A 23000-nucleotide genomic window follows, 5' to 3' on the forward strand; every position below is an offset into this window, starting at 1 on the left:
TGCAATATGACCTCGTGGCTCCGAAGCTCAATCGCTCTAACAATGAAAGCTAACACACCATATGCCTTCTTAACAACCTGGGTGGCAACTTTCACGGATCTGTGCACATGAACACCGAGATCATTCTACTCATCTACACTGCCAAGAATCTTACCATTAGCCCAGTACTCTTTATTCCTGTTGTTCCTTCCAAAGTGAATCACCTCACACTTTTCCACATTAAACACCATTTGCCACCGCTTAGCCCAGCTCTGCAGCTTATCCATGTCCCTCTGCAAACCTGCAACATCCTTCTACACTGTCACAACTCCACCGATCTTAGTGTCATTCATAAATTTACTAACCTTCACGCCCTCATCCAGGTCATTTATAAAAATGACAAACAGTAGTGGACCCAGAGATGAAATAACTGAAGGATCATGCAGTGAGGCTTTGTGTTTGGAGCTAAAACATATGAAGAGGATGGTGACAATATTGGCGTTGTACTATAGGCCCCCAAATAAGCAACAAGATTTACAGGAACAAATATGTAGGAAGATTGCCGGAAGCAATAGGGTGCCATAGTAGGGGATATTAATTTTTCTATCATTGACTTGGACTGCCAGAGCGTTAAGCGCTAAGATAGGGTGGAATTTGTTAAGTGCATTCAGGAAGGTTTCCTCAAACAGTATACAGAGGGGCAAAAGTGACCTACTCTTGGGAAATAGGGCAGGACATGTGATGAAGGTGAAAGTAGGGGAGTACTTTGGGACAAGTGATCATCGATCTATTAATTTTAAAATAGCTATGGAAAGGGACAAAACTTGTCCACAGATTCAAGTTCTAAATTGGGCAAGGCAAATTTTGATGGAATTAGACTTCTCCCACTTTTTTACTCAGCTGCATCTTCTAAGTCTTCAAAGTTCTCTACTACTTTTGGAGAACCCCCTTTTCAGCTGTGCCCTAGGACTGCCTTAACTTTGAAGGTTTCTCCCACTATTTGTAACCATGCTTTATTTTGTGTTTTAAGGCAATACTGCTATCTTCATATTGAGATACCAGTCTGGAGAATCTCCAGGTCTGGATATCTGCACATATACACTGTCTCTGAGGCTACTTGTTCTTTCTCTCGAACATAAGGCTCTTCAACTCTTTCTGAAAGGTAACACTCCTTTATTCAAATCTTTACATATCAGATTATTAAACACAACTCTTTAGTATATATTTCCAAGACCTCTCTCTTCACATGCTCATTCTAGACTTGACTGTCCTTTTTTACTTATATCAAAGTCATGTAATTATCATGACATAAATGAAGCTCATTCTATCACATATAGGTGATTATTCCATTCAAGTTTTGACGGTCTGTAAGGACAAAGGAACAATGTAGATATGGATCTTATTACTAAAATAATATGCACACATTTCTCATCTCATGAATTTTACAGAAGAATCTTAAATAGCTGTATGAACTTTTTTTGTATTTAAAATTCCATCAGCCTATGGATGTTATTGCAAGTATATTATTCTCTTTGTTGAAGATAACTACCTTGTTCGAAGTGTTTTCTCACAGAATGCCAGCACTTCTTTTTGCAGTTATAATAAAACAAGACAAAATAAACTGAATGAAGCAAAAACCAGATTGTATTTGTTGGTAATATTGGTAAAATAATTTAATTATTTGGAGCAGAAAGAAAAGAAGTGTGTGTAGTTACAAGAGCTGACCCATTGTTAAATTTAACAGTTCCCTCTAAGCGTGATCGTAATCAATCTTCCCTGATAAATTTTTTCTGGTCCCTGAAATCTATTCAAAATGGGTATCAGTGCTTTGTATTATAAAGTTTGATGCAAGCATTCCCATCTTATGGATACTAGTGCACTCATACAACAGTCATGTGCACACATAATATTCAATATAGCAAAATTGGAGCTATCATGCTTTCCAGCAATACATTTTAGAAAATGGTGAAACCATTTCTGAAATTGCTTATTTATGAATTGTGCCACTTTTTGTTGTTTCAACTATAACAACAGCAAATATGAGTCATGGTCAGGTGTGGCTTAGGCATTAGATTTTGAAGGGAATAACTCTAAAATGTAAATTTATAACCTTCCTTTCTAAGATCATCAATAAAGTAACACCTTAAATATATTATCTAGGATACATGACTGTAAGAAGATTTCTATTAACAGCACAATGTTAATTAATGAAGAAATGTGCATGACATTGCACAATGTTGACAAACGTACCGGTCGCTGTACAATCAGATCCGTGTAGTCTTGAATAGATTTTAGGGTTAAGCTTTGAAGTTGTGAAGTCATCAGAGTAGCAGCACAATTAAAGAAAGACATTAATTTGGCACGATTTGCAATACTGGGAACCTGCTTCCGTTTATTTCCTAAGTAATAAATATTTTGGACTTCAGGAAACCATCTAAAACACATTACATAAAAACACCAGTTATAAAATATATATGAAAGTTTATTTTTCACTGGAAGTAAAAGTTATAAAAATTTGAATATTTATTTTACTTGTAGATTACACAAGCATAACTTTTGGGAGAACCTTTGTTTATTCGAAAAATATGCATCATAATTGAATGATTAAGATCACAGAATCCCTACACTGTGGAAACAGGCCATTTGGCCCAACAAGTCCACACCAGGTCTCCGAATAGTAACCCACCCAGACCCATTCCCCTACCGTTAACTAATACACTTACCTACAGATTTCCCTGAATACTATGGGCAATTTACTTGGCCAATTCAATTAACCTGCACATCTTTGGATTGTGGGAGGAAACTCACACAGACACAGAGAGAATATGCAAACTCCATACAGATAGTCGTCTGAGGCTGGAATTGAATGCTAGTCCCTGGCACTGTGAGGAAGCAGTACTAACCACTGAGCCACTGCACCACCTTTTTGTTTTCAATTTCCCATGGTATATCAAGCATTTGTTGCTCTATCCCCATCCCCATCCCCATCCCTCTTTTTTATAGATTTTGAGGATCAATCCAAATTGAAAGAAGCACAAATAATTATTAATTCTGACTTTTTTTTGAATGGTCATACTTTTTAAGAAGTTTATCTTTCACAGATTCAATTTGCCTCATAAACAAGATCTGGAATGTAGTTAGTTCCATTGAATCTTTACGATTACGAAATTCATCAACATCAATGAACCGTAGCTGCCTGTAAAAGGAAAATAATTATTTTCATGCACCATTTTACTCCATTTCCAACAACAAATAAAATATCACAAAAACTCATAATAAATTTATAATTTATTGCAACTTAACTTAAAAGCATCAAACTCTCTATTTTCAAAGTCACAGAAGGCAAGAGAAAAAAATCATTTTGTGACATGCATAAATGTATCTTTGTCAATATATGGGTTCCCTTTGCTTCTTAAGGTTTTTAAAGGATCTTTTAAAAAGGGATAACTTAAGTAATGTAGATGGGAGCACAAATAGATGGCAATACCAGGGCAATATGTAGTGCAGTGCATTAGGTAGAAAGAAAATTACAGAGACAGACATTTGTAAGGTGGAACTGCTAAAGACCAAACATGAATTGCCCACTATATGATGGGTGCCTTTCGTGCTAAAATAAAAATGATTAGTCGATCTTATCCCTTAAATACATAAACAGAGGAGCCAACAACAAGTATGAATCTAATATCATAAACCAGATACACGCTCACATGAAATGGAGATTAATGCCTTTAAGAAAGTTATTTTAAAGGTCTTAGCCACACAATTGGAGATGCATGTTCACAGAGCTTAAACTAACTTTTTTAAGCAACTGATTGAAACAAAAGGAAAGAATGTTAATAAAACTAACCCACTAATAGGGAATAACAGTGAATGACTCCTGGGGAGACACAGGGGAGTGGTTGGAGACCAAATCCGGGTCAAGGACCTGACATGATGTGAGTTTTGCTTTGGCTGTTAAATTCATTCCATCATTGTCAAGTGGCACATCATCCAGTTTTATCAGAGGTCAACTAATAATTAATTATTTCAACTAATTCTAACCCACCATTTAGTAATGAATCAATCTTTTTTTTAATTACATGACATAATCACTTCAATGGTGAGTAAAAGTATTAATAGTCACTAAATATAAAATAATTCTCAAAGAAATACTGATTTGTTTTACATTACAGAATCACATTTGCTATTTCACTGGGACCATTATTTCTTATTGTTATGCTATGAATGCCTGAATCTTTTCTCATTTTACAACATAATTAAGATCAGGATAAATACACAAATACTTTCTTCAAACCCAGCTAATCACTTTTTCATTGTATTACTTTAATTATTTTCTATTGCTAAAAATGAAATGGAATTAAAGTCTTGAATAACAAGACTTGTTATTCAATTGTCCATGGTTGGGAATTACTCTGAACAATGTAATCCAGTGATCAATGTCATTCTTTGCTATCATAACTATGAAAATCTGTTAAGTTTACAGAAGTAATCTTCTGTTTAAATTGTACCAAACATTTATACAGCAGAACAAAGAGTAGACAAATGCCAGCATCTGTTCCCCAACACCTGATTTCTAATTAGAATACTGCAAAAGATGCAGAGTAAACTTACATGGCCACCTCAAAGTTTCACCAGCAGGTAAAGTGACATACTTTATTTTTCATATTTAAAGTCTCCATGCACTTGGTTTTTTTTTCATAATTACAATCCCAACAATCCATTCTGAATGTCTCTCCTACCCACTAAAGAAAAAACAATCTCCAGAATGGAAGTTGTTTGATTTCAATTAAAGATTTAGTGACCATGTTTAATTTTAGTATAAGAACTCACTGAAAAGAACTTTGCCAGAGATCCAGCACTGCCAACATAGTGGGATTCACTGCATTAAGGTTTGCCTTTATTAAGTTTCGTGCTACCAAAAATGACTTGTTCCATGGCTTTGGTACAATTTCCAACCTTAAAAATATGAAGAAATATAAATCACACAACATTTTGTCATAGGTTTTTTTAGATTAGATTAGATTACTTACAGTGTGGAAATATATGATAAAATTTCATTGATTCAAACCATAAGACCATAAGAAATAGGAACAGGAATAGATGATTCAGTGCCTTGAGCCTGATCTGCCACTCAATAGGATCATGGCTGGACCACCACTTTAGAATTAAAATTCATACAAGAATTAGAATTAGATTCCCTACAGTGTGGAAACATCCCTTTGGCCGAACAAGTCCCCACTGACCCTCTGAAGAGTAATCCACCCAGACCCATTCCCCTACCCTATATCTACCCCTGACCAGTGCTCCTAACCTGCACAATCCATAAGACCATAAGACATAGGAATGGAAGTAAGGCCATTCAGCCCATCGAGTCCACTCTGCCATTTAATCATGACTGACGTGTATTTCAACTCCACTTACCTGCGCTCCTCCCGTAGCCCTTAATTCATTGCAAGATCCAGAATTTATCCATTTCTGTCTTGAAGACATTTAACGTCCCAGCCTCCACTGTGCTCCATGGTAATGAATTCCACAGGTCCACCACTCTCTTGCTGAAGAAATGTCTCCTCATTTCCATTCTAAATTGAACCTCGCTAATTCTAAGGCTGTGCCCACAGGTCCTAGTCTCCTTGCCGAACAGAAACAAGTTCCCAGCGTCCAACCTTTCTATGTAGGTTTATCTTGTAAGTTTCTATTAGATCTCCCCTCAACCTTCTAAACTCTAATGAAAACAATCCCAGCATCCTCAGCCATTCATCGTACGTTAGGCCTACCATTCCAGGGATCATCCACGTGAATCTCCGCTGGACACGCTCCAGCCAGTATATCCTTCCTGAGGTGTGGGGCCCAAAATTGGACACAGTATTCTAAATGGGCCCTAACTAGAGCTTTATAAAGTCTTAGAAGCTCATCACTGCTTTTACATTCCAACCCTCTTGAGATAAATGGCAACATTACATTTGCTTTCTGAACCATGGACTCAAACTGAAGTCAACTTTTACAGAATCCTGGTCTAGCACGCCCAGATCCATTTGTACTTTGGCATTATGAATTTTCTCACTGTTTAGGAAATAGACCCCTGTATTCTTTTTTTCCAAAGTGCAAGACCTTGCATTTGCTCACATTGAATTCATCAGCCATTTCCTGGACCATTCTCCTAAACTGTCTAAATCTTACTGCAGCTTTCCCACTTCCTTAGTACTACATGCCTGTCCACCTAACTTTGTATCATCGGCGAACTTTGCCAGAACGCCCCCAGTCTCTTCATCCAGATTATTAATGTATAAAGTGAACAGCTGTGACCCAACACAGAACCCTGCGGGACACTACTTGTCACCAGCTGCCATTCTGAAAAAGAACCTTTTATCCCAACTCTCTGCCTTCTGTCAGACAGCCAATCCTCATCCATGCCAGTAGCTCACCTCGAACACTGTGGGCCCTCATCTTACTCAGCAGCCTCCCGTGAGACTCCTTAACAAAGACCTTTTGGAAGTCTAGATAGATAACATCTACTGGATTTCCCTGGTCTAACCTACGTGTTACCTCTTCAAAGAATTCTAACAGGTTTGTCAGACATGACCCCCCCCTTACTAAATCCATGATGACTTATTCTAATTCAACCCTGCACTTCCAAGAATTTAGAGATCTTATCCTTAATGATAGATTCTAGAATTTTACCTACAACCAAGGTTAGGCTAATCAGCCTATAATTTTACATCTTTTTGTCTTGATCCTTTCTTGAACAAGGGGGTTACAACACTGATTTCCCAATCATCTGGGACTTTCCGTAACTCCAGTGATTTTTGAAAGATTACAACCAACACCTCCGCTATTTCTTCAGCCATCTCCATCAGTACTCTAGGATGTAGAGCTGGTTAAAGCACAGCAGGTTAGGCAGCATCCAAGGAACAGGAAATTCGACGTTTCGGGCCAGAGATTCCTGATGAAGGGCTCTGGCCTGAAACGTTGAATTTCCTGTTCCTTGGATGCTGCCTAACCTGCTGTGCTTTAACCAGCAACACATTTTCAGCTCTGATCTCCAGCATCTGCAGACCTCACTTTTTACTCTAGGATGTAGCCCATCAGGGCCAGGAAATTTATCAATTTTTAGATCTTTTAGCTTTTCTAGCACTTTCTCTTTTGTAATGGCTACCATTCTCAATTCTGCCCCTGACTTTCCTTAATTATTGGGTGTTTTCTGATGTTTTACTGTGAAGACTGACACAAAGTAATTATTAAGTTCGTCAGCTATTTCCTTATCTTCCAGCACTAGCCTTCTCGCATCAATTTGGAGAAGCCCAATTTCTACTTTTGCCTCTAGTTTGTTTCTTATGTATTGAAAGAAACTTTTACTATCATTTCTGTTATTACTGGCTAGCTTACCTTCATATTTGATCCTCTCCTTCCTTATTTCTCTCTTTGTTATCCTCTGTTTTTGTAATCTTCCCAATCTTCTGATTTCCCAGTGCTCTTGGCCACTTTACAGGCTCTCTCTTTTTCTTTGAGACATTTCCCGACTTACTTTGTTAGCCATGGCTGTCTAATCACCCTCCACCACCGGGATAATCTTTCTTTTCTTGGGGTGAACCTCTGTACTGTGTCCTCAATTACACTGAAACTCCTGTCATTGTTGCTCTACTGTCTTCCCCACTAGGCTGTGCTTCCAGTCGATTTTCATCAGTTTCTCTGTCATGCCCCTGTAATTACCTTTACTTAACTGTAACACCATTACATCCGATTTTGCCTTCTCTCCTTCCAACTGCAGACTGAACTCTACCATATTATAATCGCTGTCTCCTAAATGTTCCCTTACTTTAAGATCTTTTATAAAGTCTGGCTCATTATATGGCACTAAGTCCAGAATAGCCTTCTCACTTGTGGGCTCCATCACAAGAAGTTCCAAAAAGCCATCCTGTAAGCATTCCATGAATTCCCTTTCTTTGGGTCCACTGGCAACATAATTCAACCAGTCCAGTTGCATATTGAAGTCCCCCAAGATCACTGTGACTTTGCCTTTCTGAAATGCCCTATCTATTTCCTGATACATCTTGTGCGCCTGGTCCTGACCACTGCTGGGAGGTCTGTGCATAACTCCCATTATGGTTTTTTTGCCTTTGTGGTTCCTCAACTCCACCCACACAGACTCCACATCATCTGACCCCATGTCATTCAGTGCCATAGATTTAATTTCACTCTTAACTTACAAGGCAACTCCGCCCCCCTTCCCACCTTCCTGTCTTTTCGATAAGTTGTAAATCCTTGAATATTTAACTGCCAGTCCTGAACCCCCTGCAACCACATCTCTGTGATGCCTACCACATCATAATCATTCACAATGATTTGTGCCGTTAATTCATCTACTTTGTTACAAATACTACGAGTATTCAGGTAAAGTGCCTTAATGCTAATTTTCTTAGCCTCTCGATTTCCAACATCTCTAGTAATGTGCCCTAAGTTATCTTTCCCTTTTGCTTCATTCCCAGTCTGCCATGAACTTAAATCCTGCACACATGCTAACCTGCTGCTTATCTTTCTACTTGACTCCATACTCCCTGTTGCTTTCCCTTTCCCTTCCCCCGACTCACAAGTTTAAAGTCCTAGTGACCACCCTATTTATCCTTTTTGCCAGAACACTGGTTCCAGATCAGTTCAGGTGAAGACCGTCCCAATGGTACAGATCGGCCCGGTTCCAAAACTGATGCTAATGTCCCATGAAATGGAAACCTTCTTTCCCACACCAATTTCTTAACCACATGTTTACTTCCCTAATTTTCTTATCCCTGTGCCAATTAGTACATGGCTCGGGCAGTAATCCAAAGATTATAACCCTTGAGGACCTGTTCTTCAATTTCCTTCCTCGTGCCTAATATTCCCCAAACAAGTCCTCCTTCCTAGGCTTGCCTATGTTGTTAGTGCCAATGTGGACCACAACAATCGCTCCAATATCCTTTCAAGCCGGTTGGAGATGTCCTACGCCATGACACCGGGCAGGCAACACACCATCTGGGACTCCCCACCCAGCTCGCAAAGGACACTTTTCTAAATATAAATAGATCCTATCCCTCAGTACCTTCACCGGTCTGTAGTTACCCGGAATGTCCCTACTACCCTTCTTGAACAGGGGGACAACATGAGCAATCCTCCAGTCCTCCGGCACCTCACCTGTATTTAAGGATGCCACAAATATATCTGTCAGGGCCCCAGCTATTTCCTCTCCCGCCTCCCTCAGTAACCTGGGATAAATCCCATCCAGTCCTGAGGATTTGTCCACCTTAATAACCTCTAGCCTACCCAATACATCTTCCATACTTATGTCAACGTGATCCAGACTAATTAAACACTTAGGAGAAAGTGAGGACTGCAGATGCTGGAGATCAAAACTTAAAAATGTGTTGCTGGAAAAGCGCAGCAGGTCAGGCTTATGCCCGAAACATCGATTCTCTAGCTCCTTTGATGCTGCCTGACCTGCTGCGCTTTTCCAGCAACACATATTTAAGCTCTAATCAAACTTTTATCTCTAATCTCAAGATTCATCATGTTCCTCTCCTCAGTGAACACTGATGCAAAGTAATCATTCAGAATCTCATCCATTCTCTCAGGTTCGACACACAGCCTTCCATCGTTATCCTTTGGTGGACCAATCCCTTCTCTAGCTACCCACTTGCTTCTTACATAAGAATAAAATGGTTTGGGATTCGCCTTAATTCTGCTAGCTAAAGCTATTTCATGACCCTTTTTAGCACGCTTGATTCCTCATTTAAGACTTGTCCTACTCTTCTGATAGTTTTCCAGGGCCCATTCTGTTCTTAGCTGCCTAGACCTTATGTATGCTTCCCTTTTCCTCTTGGCTAGTTATACAATTTCTCTTGTCATCCACGGTTCACGCATTTTGCCCTTCCTTATCCTTTGCCTTCAACGGGGCATGCCTATCTTGCATTATCTTTAATGTATCTTTGAAAGCCTCCCACTTCTCAAATGTGGACTTCCATTCAAATAGCTGTGTCCAATCCACATTTCCGAGCTCCTGCCTAATTTTGATATAATTGACTTTGGTCCAGTTTAGTACTCTTCCCTTCGGACCTCTCTCATCTTTGTTTCCGAGTATTCTAAAACTTACAGAATTGTGGTCACTGCTTCCAAAGAAATCCGCTACCGCAACTTCTACCACCTGTCCTGGCTCGTTCCCCAGTACCAGGTCCAATATGGCCCCTTTCCTCATCGGACTATTGACATATATAAGTTAAATAATTTCTAGTAGTTCTCTATGGTCTTATTCAACTGATCAACTAACAGTAAACTTTTAAATCAATCACACAATACACAAGAAATATCAATTGAAATGCCTTACCTTAGCAACACACGAGAGTCCTTTATTTTTGGTGAGAGGAGGAGGGCGGGTGGGAGATACTCCATGTGCAGTGTCTTGGGACTCTGCCATATATACCCAGCAGTGCTCTGTGCCTTGCTGTGTCCTCTCCCTATGCTGCTCCTTTAAAAACAGTTCTCGCGCTCTCCCTTCCTGACAGCCCTCACTTCCCTCCGCCTTCTCTCCTCGTCACTCTGTAAAAGTGGAGGCCCAACTCCCAAGGTAAGTCCCTTTTTAAGGAAGAAAACTTAGCCTTCCTGGCAGTCCTCGCTTCTCTCCGTCCTCTCTCTTCGTTGTTCTGTAAAAATGGAGGCCCAACTTCCAAAGTAGGTCCCTTTTTAAGGGGGAAAATTTACCCTTCCCAGCAGCCCTTGCTTCTCTCCGCCCTCTCTCCTCATCGTTCTGTAAAAATGGAGTCCTGAACATTGTGGCAAATTTAGCATGGCCAATTCACCTGATCTGCACATCTTTGGACTGTGGGAGGAAACCAGAACAACCGGAGGAAACACATGCAGACCCAGGGAGTATGCAAACTCCACACAGACAGTTGCCCGAGACTGGAATCAAGCCCGGCAGCTCTGGCGCTGTGATACCATTGTGCTTCCATGCCACCCTACTTGTCACATCCAATTTCCTGCCAATTCCCTGTAACTCTCAATTCCCCTACTGATCAGGAATCCATCTATCCCAGGTTTGAATATCCACAAGGACATTGTCCACACAACTCACGGTGGCAAGGAATTTCAAAGACTCACAACCTTCTGAGAGAAGAAATTCCTCCTCATCTCAGCCATAAATTTATTCAGAGACTATGCCCTTTGGTCTAAGACTCTTCCATAAGGGGAAAAGTCCTCCTCATATTTACCCAGTCAGGCACCTTCAGAATCCTATATGTTTCAATGAGACCACCTCTCATTCTTCTAAACTCTATGAAGTAGAGTTCCAAATACTTAGCCTTTGCTCGAAGACAATTCCCCCCCCAAACTATGGATCATTCCCAATTAATCGTCTTTGAACTACCTCCAATGAAATAGTACCTTTCCTTAAATAAGGGGACCAAAATTGCTCACAGTGCATTAGGGTGAAAACATGAAAATAAACATGAAATGTGTACAATGTTGAATTTCATGAGTAAGACTTCTTAGCATCCATACATGCATAAGCATCATTATTTTATCTAATTGAGATTTAACAGAGATTTTCAGGGAGGTACCAACCATCTTAAAATTGATTATGGCATTCTGTAGTAAAGATGCATGTTTATCTGATGTTTCAGTAAAACTGCATGTATGGAATGGAAATTCACATGAACTAATATTTATAGATCATCTTTGATACAGTAATATTCCTAAATAGTTCAATCAAACAGAAACAGACACTTGGCGATAACAGGAGAAAAAATCAGCAATGACTGAAAGAACAGATGGACTTTCAAGAGTTTTGTAAGAAAAGCAAGGAAGGAAGTTTTAAGGAAAATGTTGCACCTAGATGAGAGACCAAAATATCCCAACGCTGATTATCTATACAATAGATTACTATCTATAGAGGAATTAAAGGATAAATCTCTTATCATAGATAGACTCTTCATTCTTTAAACAATGTAATGCTTCTATATTTAATAATAATAAGATTATATTGATTGCCTCTGGGAAAACAATAGTTCAAGGAGAGCTAATTCCTGTATTTTACAAGGGCTTGACAATTTGTCACAGCAGGAGAAAGTGAGGACTGCAGATGCTGGAGATCAGAGCTGAAAATGTGTTGCTGGAAAAGCGCAGCAGGTCAGACAGCATCCAAGGAGCAGGAGAATCGATATTTCGGGCATGAGCCCTTCTTCAGGAATGAGGAAAGTGTGCCAAGCATGCTAAGATAAAAGGTAGGGAGGAGGGACTTGGGGGAGGGGCGTTGGAAATGCGATAGGTGGAAGCAGGTTAAGGTGAGGGTGATAAGGTGAGGGTGATAGGCCAGAGTGGGGGTGGGCGCAGAGAGGTCAGGAAAAAGACTGCAGGTTAGGAAAGTGGTGCTGAGTTTGAGGGTTGGGGCGGAGACAAGGTGGGGGGAGGGGAAATGAGGAAACTGAAGAAATCTGAGTTCATCCCTTGTGGTTGGAAGGTTCCTAGGCGGAAGATGAGGCGCTCTTCCTCCAGTTGTGCTTTTCCAGCAACACATTTTCAGCTCAATTTGTCACAGCAGTATACATGATTCAATGCCCATGTGAACTCTGTTCTAACAGCGTACAAATGTTTAGAAACTACATTAATCCATTTTGACCAGAAGTTGAAGTGGAATTGACTACGCTCTGATAGCGCCCCTCAAAATAAACTGCATCAACTAACGGTGGTAAAATTTGATGCGTGTGATTAAAGAACGTGAAGAATGTTTTTTCTCTCAATGAAGACACTGCAAGGGAAATTAACTCTCACTTTTCTTTATTAAGCATCATCCACACATCAAACAGAATTTAACAGCATCATTTAGGAAAGAGGTAGCAACTGAAAAGAACTCACAATACTAGCTGTTTACCAAAGGTATTGTATTTTTCAGCTTCGTTTTGAATATTCCAGTTTACTGATGCTATTATATTATTATTTTAAGTCTGAACTAGAATTTCAAAGAAAGTGGTGTTTAACCTCCTCTGTGCACTTTGTCCCTCTTGCTTGCAATCAAGTAACTTCTTAATTGTGCAAATCTTGATTTATTGTAAATCTTCGCATTACAAGCAAAAGGATACTTATTATGACCTTATAAATGGTTCCTTATTGAAACTATAACCTCTGCGGTCAATTTAATAGGAAATAAATGTAGAAATCCAACAAGTTCACTGACCTCATTACAGGTTGGTCCCAAAATGGACAAAAGTGCTGAATTCCAGAGATGAGTTGAAAGTGACTGTCCTTGATATTAAGGCAGCATTTGACAGAGTATGCCAGTAGGAAGACCTAACAAAACTGTAGCGAAAGGGAAACATAGTGAAACCCTCCATTGGTCGGAGTCTCACTAACACAAAGGAAGATGGTTGTGGTTGTTGGAGGTCATCCATCTCAGATACAGGGCATTGCTGGCAAGAATTCCTCCGGATAATGTCATATATCTAACCATTTTCAGCTGCTTCATCAATGATTTCTTTCCTCAAATATAAAGATCAGATGTGCAGATGTTCACTGATGGTCAACTCCTCACATACTGAAGAACTCTATATCCATACACATGAACAACATCAAGGCTTGGGCTCATGTGTAGCAAGTAATATTTGCAGCACACAAGAACCAGACAATGGCCATCTCCAACAAGAGAGAATCTAACCATCTTGACTTGCATATCAATGGCATTGCCAAAACTGAAATGCCACCTATCATCATTCTGACCAGACCAGTTTCTTCTATTGTCAGTAATGGTGACAACAAACTATCAATTATTATAACAACTCATCTGCCATCCTTACTTGGTCTGTCCCACATATGACTCCAGATCTATAGTAAAGGTTGACTCTTAACTACTATTCAATTAGGGATGGGCAACAAATGCAGAGATACCCACATCACACACTAGAATAAATTCTAGCAACCATTGCCTCCATACCTCAGGCAGGTCACTGTATTGTTTGATTTTCCTGAACCTATGCAGCAGTTCACCACAAATTCACAAAAGGCAAGTCACGCTCCTTCCACCAACATTTCCAAGGGAATTGGATGCTTAGCCTTCAGCAGCCATCATACCTCAATCGGGCTTACCAGACTGGCCTGTTGTCCCCAGACGCCACTCACCTGCTTAACAGGGTGGGATCTTTCCATGCTTTCCTCTTTTTCTGGGTACAGATCCAGCATTTCCAGTGGTACTGTTGAGCTGCCATTCCTCTGATGGCTGGCAGCTCCTCCAGGCAGGTGGCCCTCCTTTAAAGGGATAGGAGTCAGTTGCCCGATTCCCATAAACTGTGGCCATCTATCCAACAGAATGCCGAATCAGAGTTGCCCCACTTTCATTATCAGGTCCTTGCTAAGGTGGTAACATTCTAGCCATAGTGTGAAAAGATGCTAGAGAGAAAAATGTGTGGAAAATAAGCTGAAAGGCATTGAGTGAACCAAGGAGTAACAGAAATACATAAGAAAAGGAACTTAATTTTTATAATCATTTATATTCATCATAAATGCTGAGATTTTCAAATAATAATCTTTGCTATATGTTATCTCAAACACAGATATGCAAGTTCAGATGCCGTAATGAGTACTTAAAAATGTAAAACTACATATTCCTGTTAAATTTCAACCAATATTTCCTGCAGCCTCATATAAACAAAGTAATTTTTTTAATAAATTCACTTTGTATAATCCTCTTACTCTGCACGATGAACAGGAATATCTTTCTTGACTTCTTCTTTCTCTCTGGGATCTCTTAAAACAAAGTCAACTGAAAATGAGAAATATGTTCGTAAAATATGAGCAAGTATCCAAATTCTCATTTTCATATCAATGTGCTTACAAAGACAGACCAACTACTGCATGATATTGTGCTACTCCTGACTTCTTATATCATTTCTAGAAGTCAGAAATCATTCTAAGCAGTACAATATTTTTAAAAGGTGTATCATTTGCAAGAAAATTTAGAGAGAGAAAGGATCTACTTCTTCAAACATGTAACATTCAATATGAAATGAAATATTTTGGACATAATTTTTCATTATAACGTACCGTATCTTTTCAATATTTCTTTAATTTCAAATTTGCAGCATCTGCTGGTCTAAAGACATTAATGGTCTCAGACTCTACATTTAGTTAATCTCTTAAATGAAGTGCACTGACATGAGTATTCAAAAAAAGACATTTGCTGACTCTTTATTCAACAATACTCAGGTTCTGTAGTACCAAACAATAATTGAATAGATCTGGAGAAAGATTCAAAGAACAGATTTTTCTTAGTTCCTAACAAAATCGCAGACCAAGAATTTCAGGATATTTATTTGACACTGCATTCTACTTCATTCAGCCCAACAGCATTCATTCCAGAGGTGACATTTCAATATTTCCCACCAATTCCAGGGAGAAATCATGCGGTTTTGACATAGATGTTAATAGTTATCTTCATAAACTTCATTTTCAGAATTAAATAATTAGTCACCCACATTTTAAAAGAAACCAACTACAGAAACCACAAGCTTAGTTTCTCCAGAAGATCAAAGAATTGTATCACTGGAACCAAAAGTGGGACGTGACTCCACACTGGCAGGCAACCAGACCTGGTTCTTACCAGAGGTAATCAACTAAGAAGCCACAGACTCGTTCAATTGAGAAATGTCATACACTTCCCAGAGATGCCTGTCCAAACAATAGTGCCATAGTCATAAGACTACATGAGTCCTGCAGCAGCCATGCCCTGGAAATCCAATAACTGAACCCTATCCCTATGCAAGTAAAATAATGGTGGGGGCAGCATTTTGCTCTTAATTGGCACATTTGGGCAACTGATGCCAACCATGCTAATTTGCCATTTCTGCTAATTTGCCATAGCAGCAGGGAGATGTTAGGCTCCATAATAAATGCCTTCTTAGCAATCTTCATATTTCCCAGCCTCACATTTTTTTCAAGAGTCTATTTCTATGGTTGGTGTATTAGTTCTCAGAAAACAATATATTTCCTAAACTACCAGAGTTACTTCAGGCTTGATTACGTTTTTGATGAGACCTTTCAAATATGTGATCTCATTTAACTTAAATTTATGGCTATCTTCACATCACCAATGTTCCACTTTTTAAACAAATTATTAACATTACCCTTTATAACTTTCTTTTACATTTGATTACTGAAAAACTTTCATCAAAGCATCCACCAGCAGTATAGTTATGTAGAATGCAGACCACGGAAGGCTATTCATCTAACTGGTCAATACCAGGTTTATCTTTACATTAACCTCCTCCAAACTTTCTTCATCTAATGCAATCAATATAGCTTTATATTATTTTATTCCTCACAGGCTTATCTAGAGTTGACTAGCTCAGATGACTGGATAGCTGGTTTGTAATGCAGACTGACAGCAACAATGTGGATTCACTTCCTGTACTGGATGAGGATACATTAAGTTCCCATCTTCTCAATCTCGCCTCTCACCCAAAGTGTGGTGATCCTCAGATTAAACTTACCAGTCACATCTTTCTAATGAGAGAGCAGCATATACTGCTCTCGGACCATTGCAACTTTATATTCTCTTAAATACAAGTATACTATCTGCCTCAATTACTATTTTTCTGGTATGTCCCAAAGTCTTACTACCCTTTGGCTAAAGAATTTTCTCCTGAATTCTCTTTTAGATTTATTTATTTATATTTAAAAAACTTTTATTTGTTTGGTTCTTATCATAATCTCCCACCAAGATGATAACATCCTGGCCATGTGTGAAATAGTACGAGACAGAAAACTGTAGAAAATGCGTGCTCCCAATGTTTTAATGATCAGATAATCTGTTTTTGTTATGTCGGTTGAGTGATAATTACCAGCCAAGAGATAGGAATAACTTCCCTGCTCCTGCCTGAAATGGTGCTATCAGATTTTTTTTGTCTGCACCCAAGCGGAGATCCAAAACATACCACCTTTGACACTGATGCATTTTGCACTGGAAAATTAACTTTGATTATTGCGCTCAAGTTCTGGAGTGGAATTTGAGTCCATGAATTTCTGACTCATGGGCAAGAGTGCTAACAACTGAGCTAGTCAACCATTTGTGATTAAGACAGTGACACAAATAACAGTGATTTAATGTTTATAGATTTTTGGACTCCACTGCAATGGAAATAACTTACATATATCTCAACTCTAAAACTTTTTCCATATCTTTAGGACTTCAATCAGGTCACCCCTCATCCTTCTTTCTTCTAAATTAACAAGTCACAACTCATTCAACTATTTTCTGATACCTAGATATGTGCTCAATTCTGGCATATGTTGTGAATCCCTTTTTGCACCTATTTCAAAGCTTCTTTTTGAATATGTAAGTTGCAGAACTAAACTGCACACTACACAAAGGGAAATGGTAGATGTGTTGAATAATTACTTTGCCTCAGTATTAATCATAGAAAAGGACGATAGTTTGCTGGAAGTTCCAAGGAAATTAATGGTGGTCAGAAACAGGGACTGAATAAAATGAATTTAAACAAACATTGGAAATGAGGAAATTAGTGGAATTAAAGAGTGACAAAACCTTGGGACCTGACAATTTATATCCAAGGGTGTAAAAGGAAGTAAGAGAGGACATTGTAGATGCCCCACCTATAATCTTTCAGATTTCCCTCGATACAAGAGACATCCCTTTGGATTGAAAACTTGCATAAGTCACTTTGCTTTCTAAGAAGGGTGAAATATGAAAAGCAGGGAATTGATAGTTATCCTATCATCAGTGATGGAGAAATTGATGGAGTCTATATTCAAGGATGGGGTAACTGAACATCTTGAAAATTTTCAGTGAATCAGGGAAAGTCAGCATGGATTCATGACAGGCAGGTCAAGCCTGACAAACCTCACTGAATGTTTTGAAGAGGTAACTATGCAGTGGATAGGGGAATGTCTATGGATTCTGTTTTATGGTCTTTCAGAAAGCATTTGTTAAAGTCCTACAAACAAAACTGTCAACATAGGTATAAACCCATGGAATTGAGTGCAAATTATTGACTTGACTAGGAAATTGATTGAGTGGCATCTGACAAAAAGTAGAGATGATGGATAGGTACTCAAATTTGCAGGATGTGACCAGTGATGTCCTATAATGGCCTGTGTTAGCACCTCAATCATTCCCATTATTTATTCACGACTTGGATAATGGCATAGAAAGGCATATATCCAAATCTGATGGTGACACAAAGTTAGGTGGCATTGTAGACAGTGGAGGAGAAAGTGAGGACTGCAGATGCTGGAGATCAGAACTGAAAATGTGTTGCTGGAAAAGCGCAGCAGGTCAGGCAGCATCCAAGGAGCAGGAGAATTGACATTTCGGGAATGAGCCCTTCTTCAGGAATGTTGTAAACTGTGGAGATGATATTATAAAACTGCAAGGGATAATGATAGACTAAGTGAATGAACAAAATTGTGACAGATGCAACTCAACATAAGCAAATGTGAGGTTATCAATTTTGGATCAAAAACAGATAGATCAGGGTTTTTTCTTTACGTCTTGATGTTAAATAACGTGAATCTCCAAAGAGACTTGTGAGTTCAGGTGCATAAGTCTTTAAAATGTTATAAACAGGTGCAGAAATTAATCAAGAAAGCTAATGGAATGCTGCCCTTTATAACTAAAGAATAGGAGTATAAAGATGCAAAAGTTATGCTGTACTTATGTAAAATCCCGGTTAGATCATTCTTGGAGTACTGTGAGCAGATCTGGTCAGCTTACCTTAGGAAGAATATATTGGCCTTGGAATACAACACCGGATTTCAGGAGTTAAATTATGAGGAGAGATTATATCAATTAGGCTTATTTTCTCTAAAGTTTCGAAGGTTAAGAGGTGATCTGATCAAAGTCTCCATGATATCAACAGGAAAAGACAGGGAAGATAAAGGCAAATAATTTCCACTGTTTGGGAATTCCAGAATACGGGCGTAGTCTCAGAATTAGAATATGAAAATCAGGGAATTGATAGTTACCCTACCAATCATTCAGGAGAGATGTTGGGCAGTACTTCTACATCAAAGGGTAGTGAATATTTGGAACTCTGTTCTACAAATGGCAATGGATTCAGAATCACTTGTTAATTTTAAATTTGAGATAGATAATTTTTTGTTAAGTTAAAGGTATCAAAGGATATGGGCCAAGACCAAAGAACAACCAGGATCTCAATGAATGGTGAAATAGGCATGAGGAGCTGAATGGCCTATTACTATTCCTGCATTCCTATCTACTCCTCATGTGAAACAACCAAGTTTCTGTAAAAACCTAACATAACATCTCTGCATTTTTATTTTGGTGTTTGTTTTGCTTTTGTTTTAAATGGCCTTATTAACCAATGTTACTATTTTTCACCTCTTATTATCCAAACAGCAGGTGTTCTCCTTATTTTTCATGCCACTTTTCACGTTTAAACAAATGTGGAAATTAAGCTTACCAGTGATGTGCAAACATCATGAAACCTCAGTGAAGTTAAAATCAGATAAAGTATGCCATAGTGCAATCCTTAACTCCATCCCACTGAAATCCACCTTACACAGCAATTGAACTAAAATCTTGAACAACACAATCTTAATAAGAAACGAGAGAATCAGTAAACTTTGATTAGGCATTTCCAACATTAGTAAAATATAATGCTGTACCTATTGCTTTCTTCACACTAAGGAGATAATCTTCTTTCATTTCATCTGAAAGTGATTCAATAGTAACAGTGTGTGTTTTGAGATGGAGTGGGACCAAGGACAATACATCTTCTAACCAGCTGTCTTCCATCGGTGCCACATGGTCCGTGTCTATTCCATGGTTAATATAATAGTAATACCGCTGTAAATTTAGAAACCAGGAACACAGAATTAACAACTGGCAACTCTACAGTAAAATGACACTGGTTACAAATTGACTGTGTGACTATAATTGAAATCATGGACATCATACTTCCTTAACACTTGGATAATTGCAAAACAACATAAAGCAATCGTTCAAGTGTATCAATATTTGATTTGTGATCATATCTATTAAAATATAGCAAATGCAGATTAATGCATCAATTTTGGCTGTTTGTCCTTTAAAGTTTGGAGTGGTAAAATATTTGGCAAGAATCACAAAATCAAAAATGATATCATTAAACTTTTTTAAAAACTGAATAGTTGAGTTTTATATAACTTGCTCCACTTAATCCTTTTTATTAGTTTGTTTGACAAGTTATCTCATACCTGCTATAGGAAGGATGTTGTGAAATTTAAAAGGGTTCAGAAAAGATTTACAAGAATGTTGCCAGAGTTGGTGGGTTTGAGCTATAGGGAGAGACTGAATAAACTGAGGACATTTTCCCTGCAGCATTGTAGGCTGAGGGATGACCCTATAGAGGTTTATAAAACCATGAGGAGCATTGATAGGGTAAATAGGCAAGGTCTTTTCCCTGGGGTTGGGTAGTCCAAAACTAGGGGGCATGGATTTAAGGTGAGAGGGGAAAGATATAAAAGGGACCTAAGGACGGTGCATGTATGGAATGAGCTGCTGGAGGAAGTGGTGGAGGTTGGTACAATATTTAATGTAAATAAATAGGAGGGGTTTAGAGGGATACAATCCAAAAGCTGGCAAATGGGATTACATTTATATAGGATATCTGGTTGGCAGATGAATTGGACTGAAAGGTCTGCTTCCATTCTGTATACCTCTATGACTGACATGTAAAATCTTTTTAAAAAACCACACAATATAAGACAATCTATATTTTTTCTTTATTTGCCATGATGTCCACAAGCATACATTTCACATTTATAGCAGGCAACAATCTATACTGAGAAGGTACAATGGAAATCAATTGCAATACATGAAGCATGCAGGCTAGATTGGGCATTTGTAAACTCTTCACATCTCATTAAAATGCAGTTACCAGAATTATTTACTCAACTGGGCTTGGCATTTCACCATGCTGATGGTTAAAATTGTTGGTTAAAAGGAATAATCAATTGTATGAACATGATTTGGAGATGCCGGTGTTGGACTGGGGTATACAAAGTTAAAAATTACACAACACCAAGTTATAGTCCAACATGTTTCATTGGAACCACACTAGCTTTCGAAGCACTGCTCCTTCAGCAGGTGTTTGTGCACCTTCATCAGGTGGTTGTGTTCAGAATTCTTGAATTGTTGCTGATGCTGTTGAATCACAGTGGTCTGAACCATTAAGAAATTGGAGCAAATGCAGTGAAATTTTATGTGGCACAGTTGATTCATGTTCCAGCAACTGTCATATGCTACTACAAAAGCAAGATACTGAAACTCTGAGCTCTTTTGAAATAACTTACCATCCTCACCAACTCCCCTCCATCCTCCTCAATTATCCATTGTGTTTTATTTTCTTTGCCAATTTGGGCCTTAACCTGACTTTCTTGATTTTTGCTTTCAGAGGGCACCTGTTCATTAGTCTCTCATTTAAAGCTCCTTACTTGTCGCATTACAATTTCCACCAAATTCAGTCATTGACCATCACTCATTTTCTCCCCATCCCAAACTTTGCCCATTTTCTCTCCCCATCCTACCTCATTTCATCTCCTTAAATAGTTATTACATTTCTATCTTTTCCAAGTTCTGAAATTACAGAATCTAAAACTTTGTGGCTGTTTCTATCTTGACAGATTTGCCAAACCTGCTGAGTATTTCAAACATTTTCAATTCTTATTTTGAGCACATGCTGCCTCTTTTGATGCATTTAGGATTACTTAGTAAATTTTAATGATACACAGCGCACTCTCGGGAGTATGTCTGCACCTATCATAGTTTGAGAATTATAGAGTCATAGAGTCAATACTGCATGGAAACAGACCCTTTGTTCCAACACTTCCAAGCCAACTATATTCCCCAACCAAAATAGTCCCACTTGCCTGCATTTGGCCTATATCCCCCCAAACATTTCCTAATCATGAACTTATTCAAATATTTTTTAAATGTTGTAACTGTACCTGTATCCTCCACTTCCTCTGAAAGTTCATTCTACACATGAACAATTCTCTGTGTACATGTCCTCATGTCCTTTTTAAATCTTTCTTCTGTCACCTTAAAAATATGCCCTCTAGTTTTGAACTCCCCCATCCTAATGAAAAGACCCCTGTCATTCATCTTATCTATGCCCCTTGTGGTTTGATAAACATCAACAAGGTCACCTCTCAATCTCCTAAATTCCAGCGAAAAATGTCCCAATTTGTCCAGTTTACTTTTATATCTAAAACTTGTCATTTCCAGCAACATCCTGGCAAATCTTTTCTGAACCCTCTCCAGTTTATTAACATGTTTCCAATAACAGAGCAACCAGAACATCACACAGTGATCCAGAAAAGGCCTCACCGTTAACCATATATAAGTGACAAAACATGAGTTAGGACTAGGAGGAGGTCATTCAGTATTTGAGCTTATTCCAGCACTCAATAAAATTGTGGCAGCTCTCATAGTAATCTCAAATCTGCCATTCCCATCTACCCTGAAAAGCTTTCACGCCTTTGTGAAAAAACCTATCTGCAACCACCTTAAAAATATTCAACATCGCTGCAAACATCACTATTTCAGGAAGGGAGTTCCACAGTCCTTTGACCCTCAGAAAGAAATACATTTCAGCTGTGTTTTAAATGGGCAAACAAAGATTTTTACACAGTGACCCTGAGTTCTAGATACTCCCATCTGACAAAGCATTCCTTCTACATCTACCCTGTCAAAATCTCTCAGGATCTGAGATGTTTCAATCAACTCATATCTTACTCTTCTAAACTCCAGAGATGGTAGACTGCAGGTCAAGAAGGTGGTGCTGAGTCTGAAGGTTGGGACTGAGAAAAGGTGGGGGGAGGGGAAATGAGAAAGCTGGAGAAAGCTGGAGAAAGCTCCTCCATCGCCAGACCATGGCAACACGACGCCTGGAAGAAGAGCGCCTCATCTTCTGCCTAGGAATCCTCCAACCACAAGGGATGAATGCAGATTTCTCCAGCTTTGTCATTTCCCCTCCCCCCACCTTTTCTCA

General features: G+C 38.8%; 1 protein-coding gene across 1 annotated transcript in view; it reads right to left on the reverse strand.

The window, feature by feature from the left end:
* Positions 1-19999, reverse strand: part of dnah7 (dynein, axonemal, heavy chain 7) — a 343519-nt gene extending 323520 nt beyond the window's left edge. Inside the window, exons 1-6 of the mRNA XM_060828125.1 lie at positions 19925-19999; positions 19633-19813; positions 14680-14749; positions 4810-4935; positions 3056-3175; positions 2230-2413 (exon numbers count right to left, since the gene is read on the reverse strand). Coding sequence (XP_060684108.1) covers positions 2230-2413; positions 3056-3175; positions 4810-4935; positions 14680-14749; positions 19633-19813; positions 19925-19999 — 756 coding nt within the window. The remainder of the gene's footprint in view (positions 1-2229; positions 2414-3055; positions 3176-4809; positions 4936-14679; positions 14750-19632; positions 19814-19924) is intronic.
* Positions 20000-23000: the final 3001 nt, after the last annotated feature.

Source organism: Hemiscyllium ocellatum, chromosome 7 (genome assembly GCF_020745735.1).
Source record: "Hemiscyllium ocellatum isolate sHemOce1 chromosome 7, sHemOce1.pat.X.cur, whole genome shotgun sequence".
Taxonomy (NCBI): Eukaryota; Metazoa; Chordata; class Chondrichthyes; order Orectolobiformes; family Hemiscylliidae; genus Hemiscyllium; species Hemiscyllium ocellatum.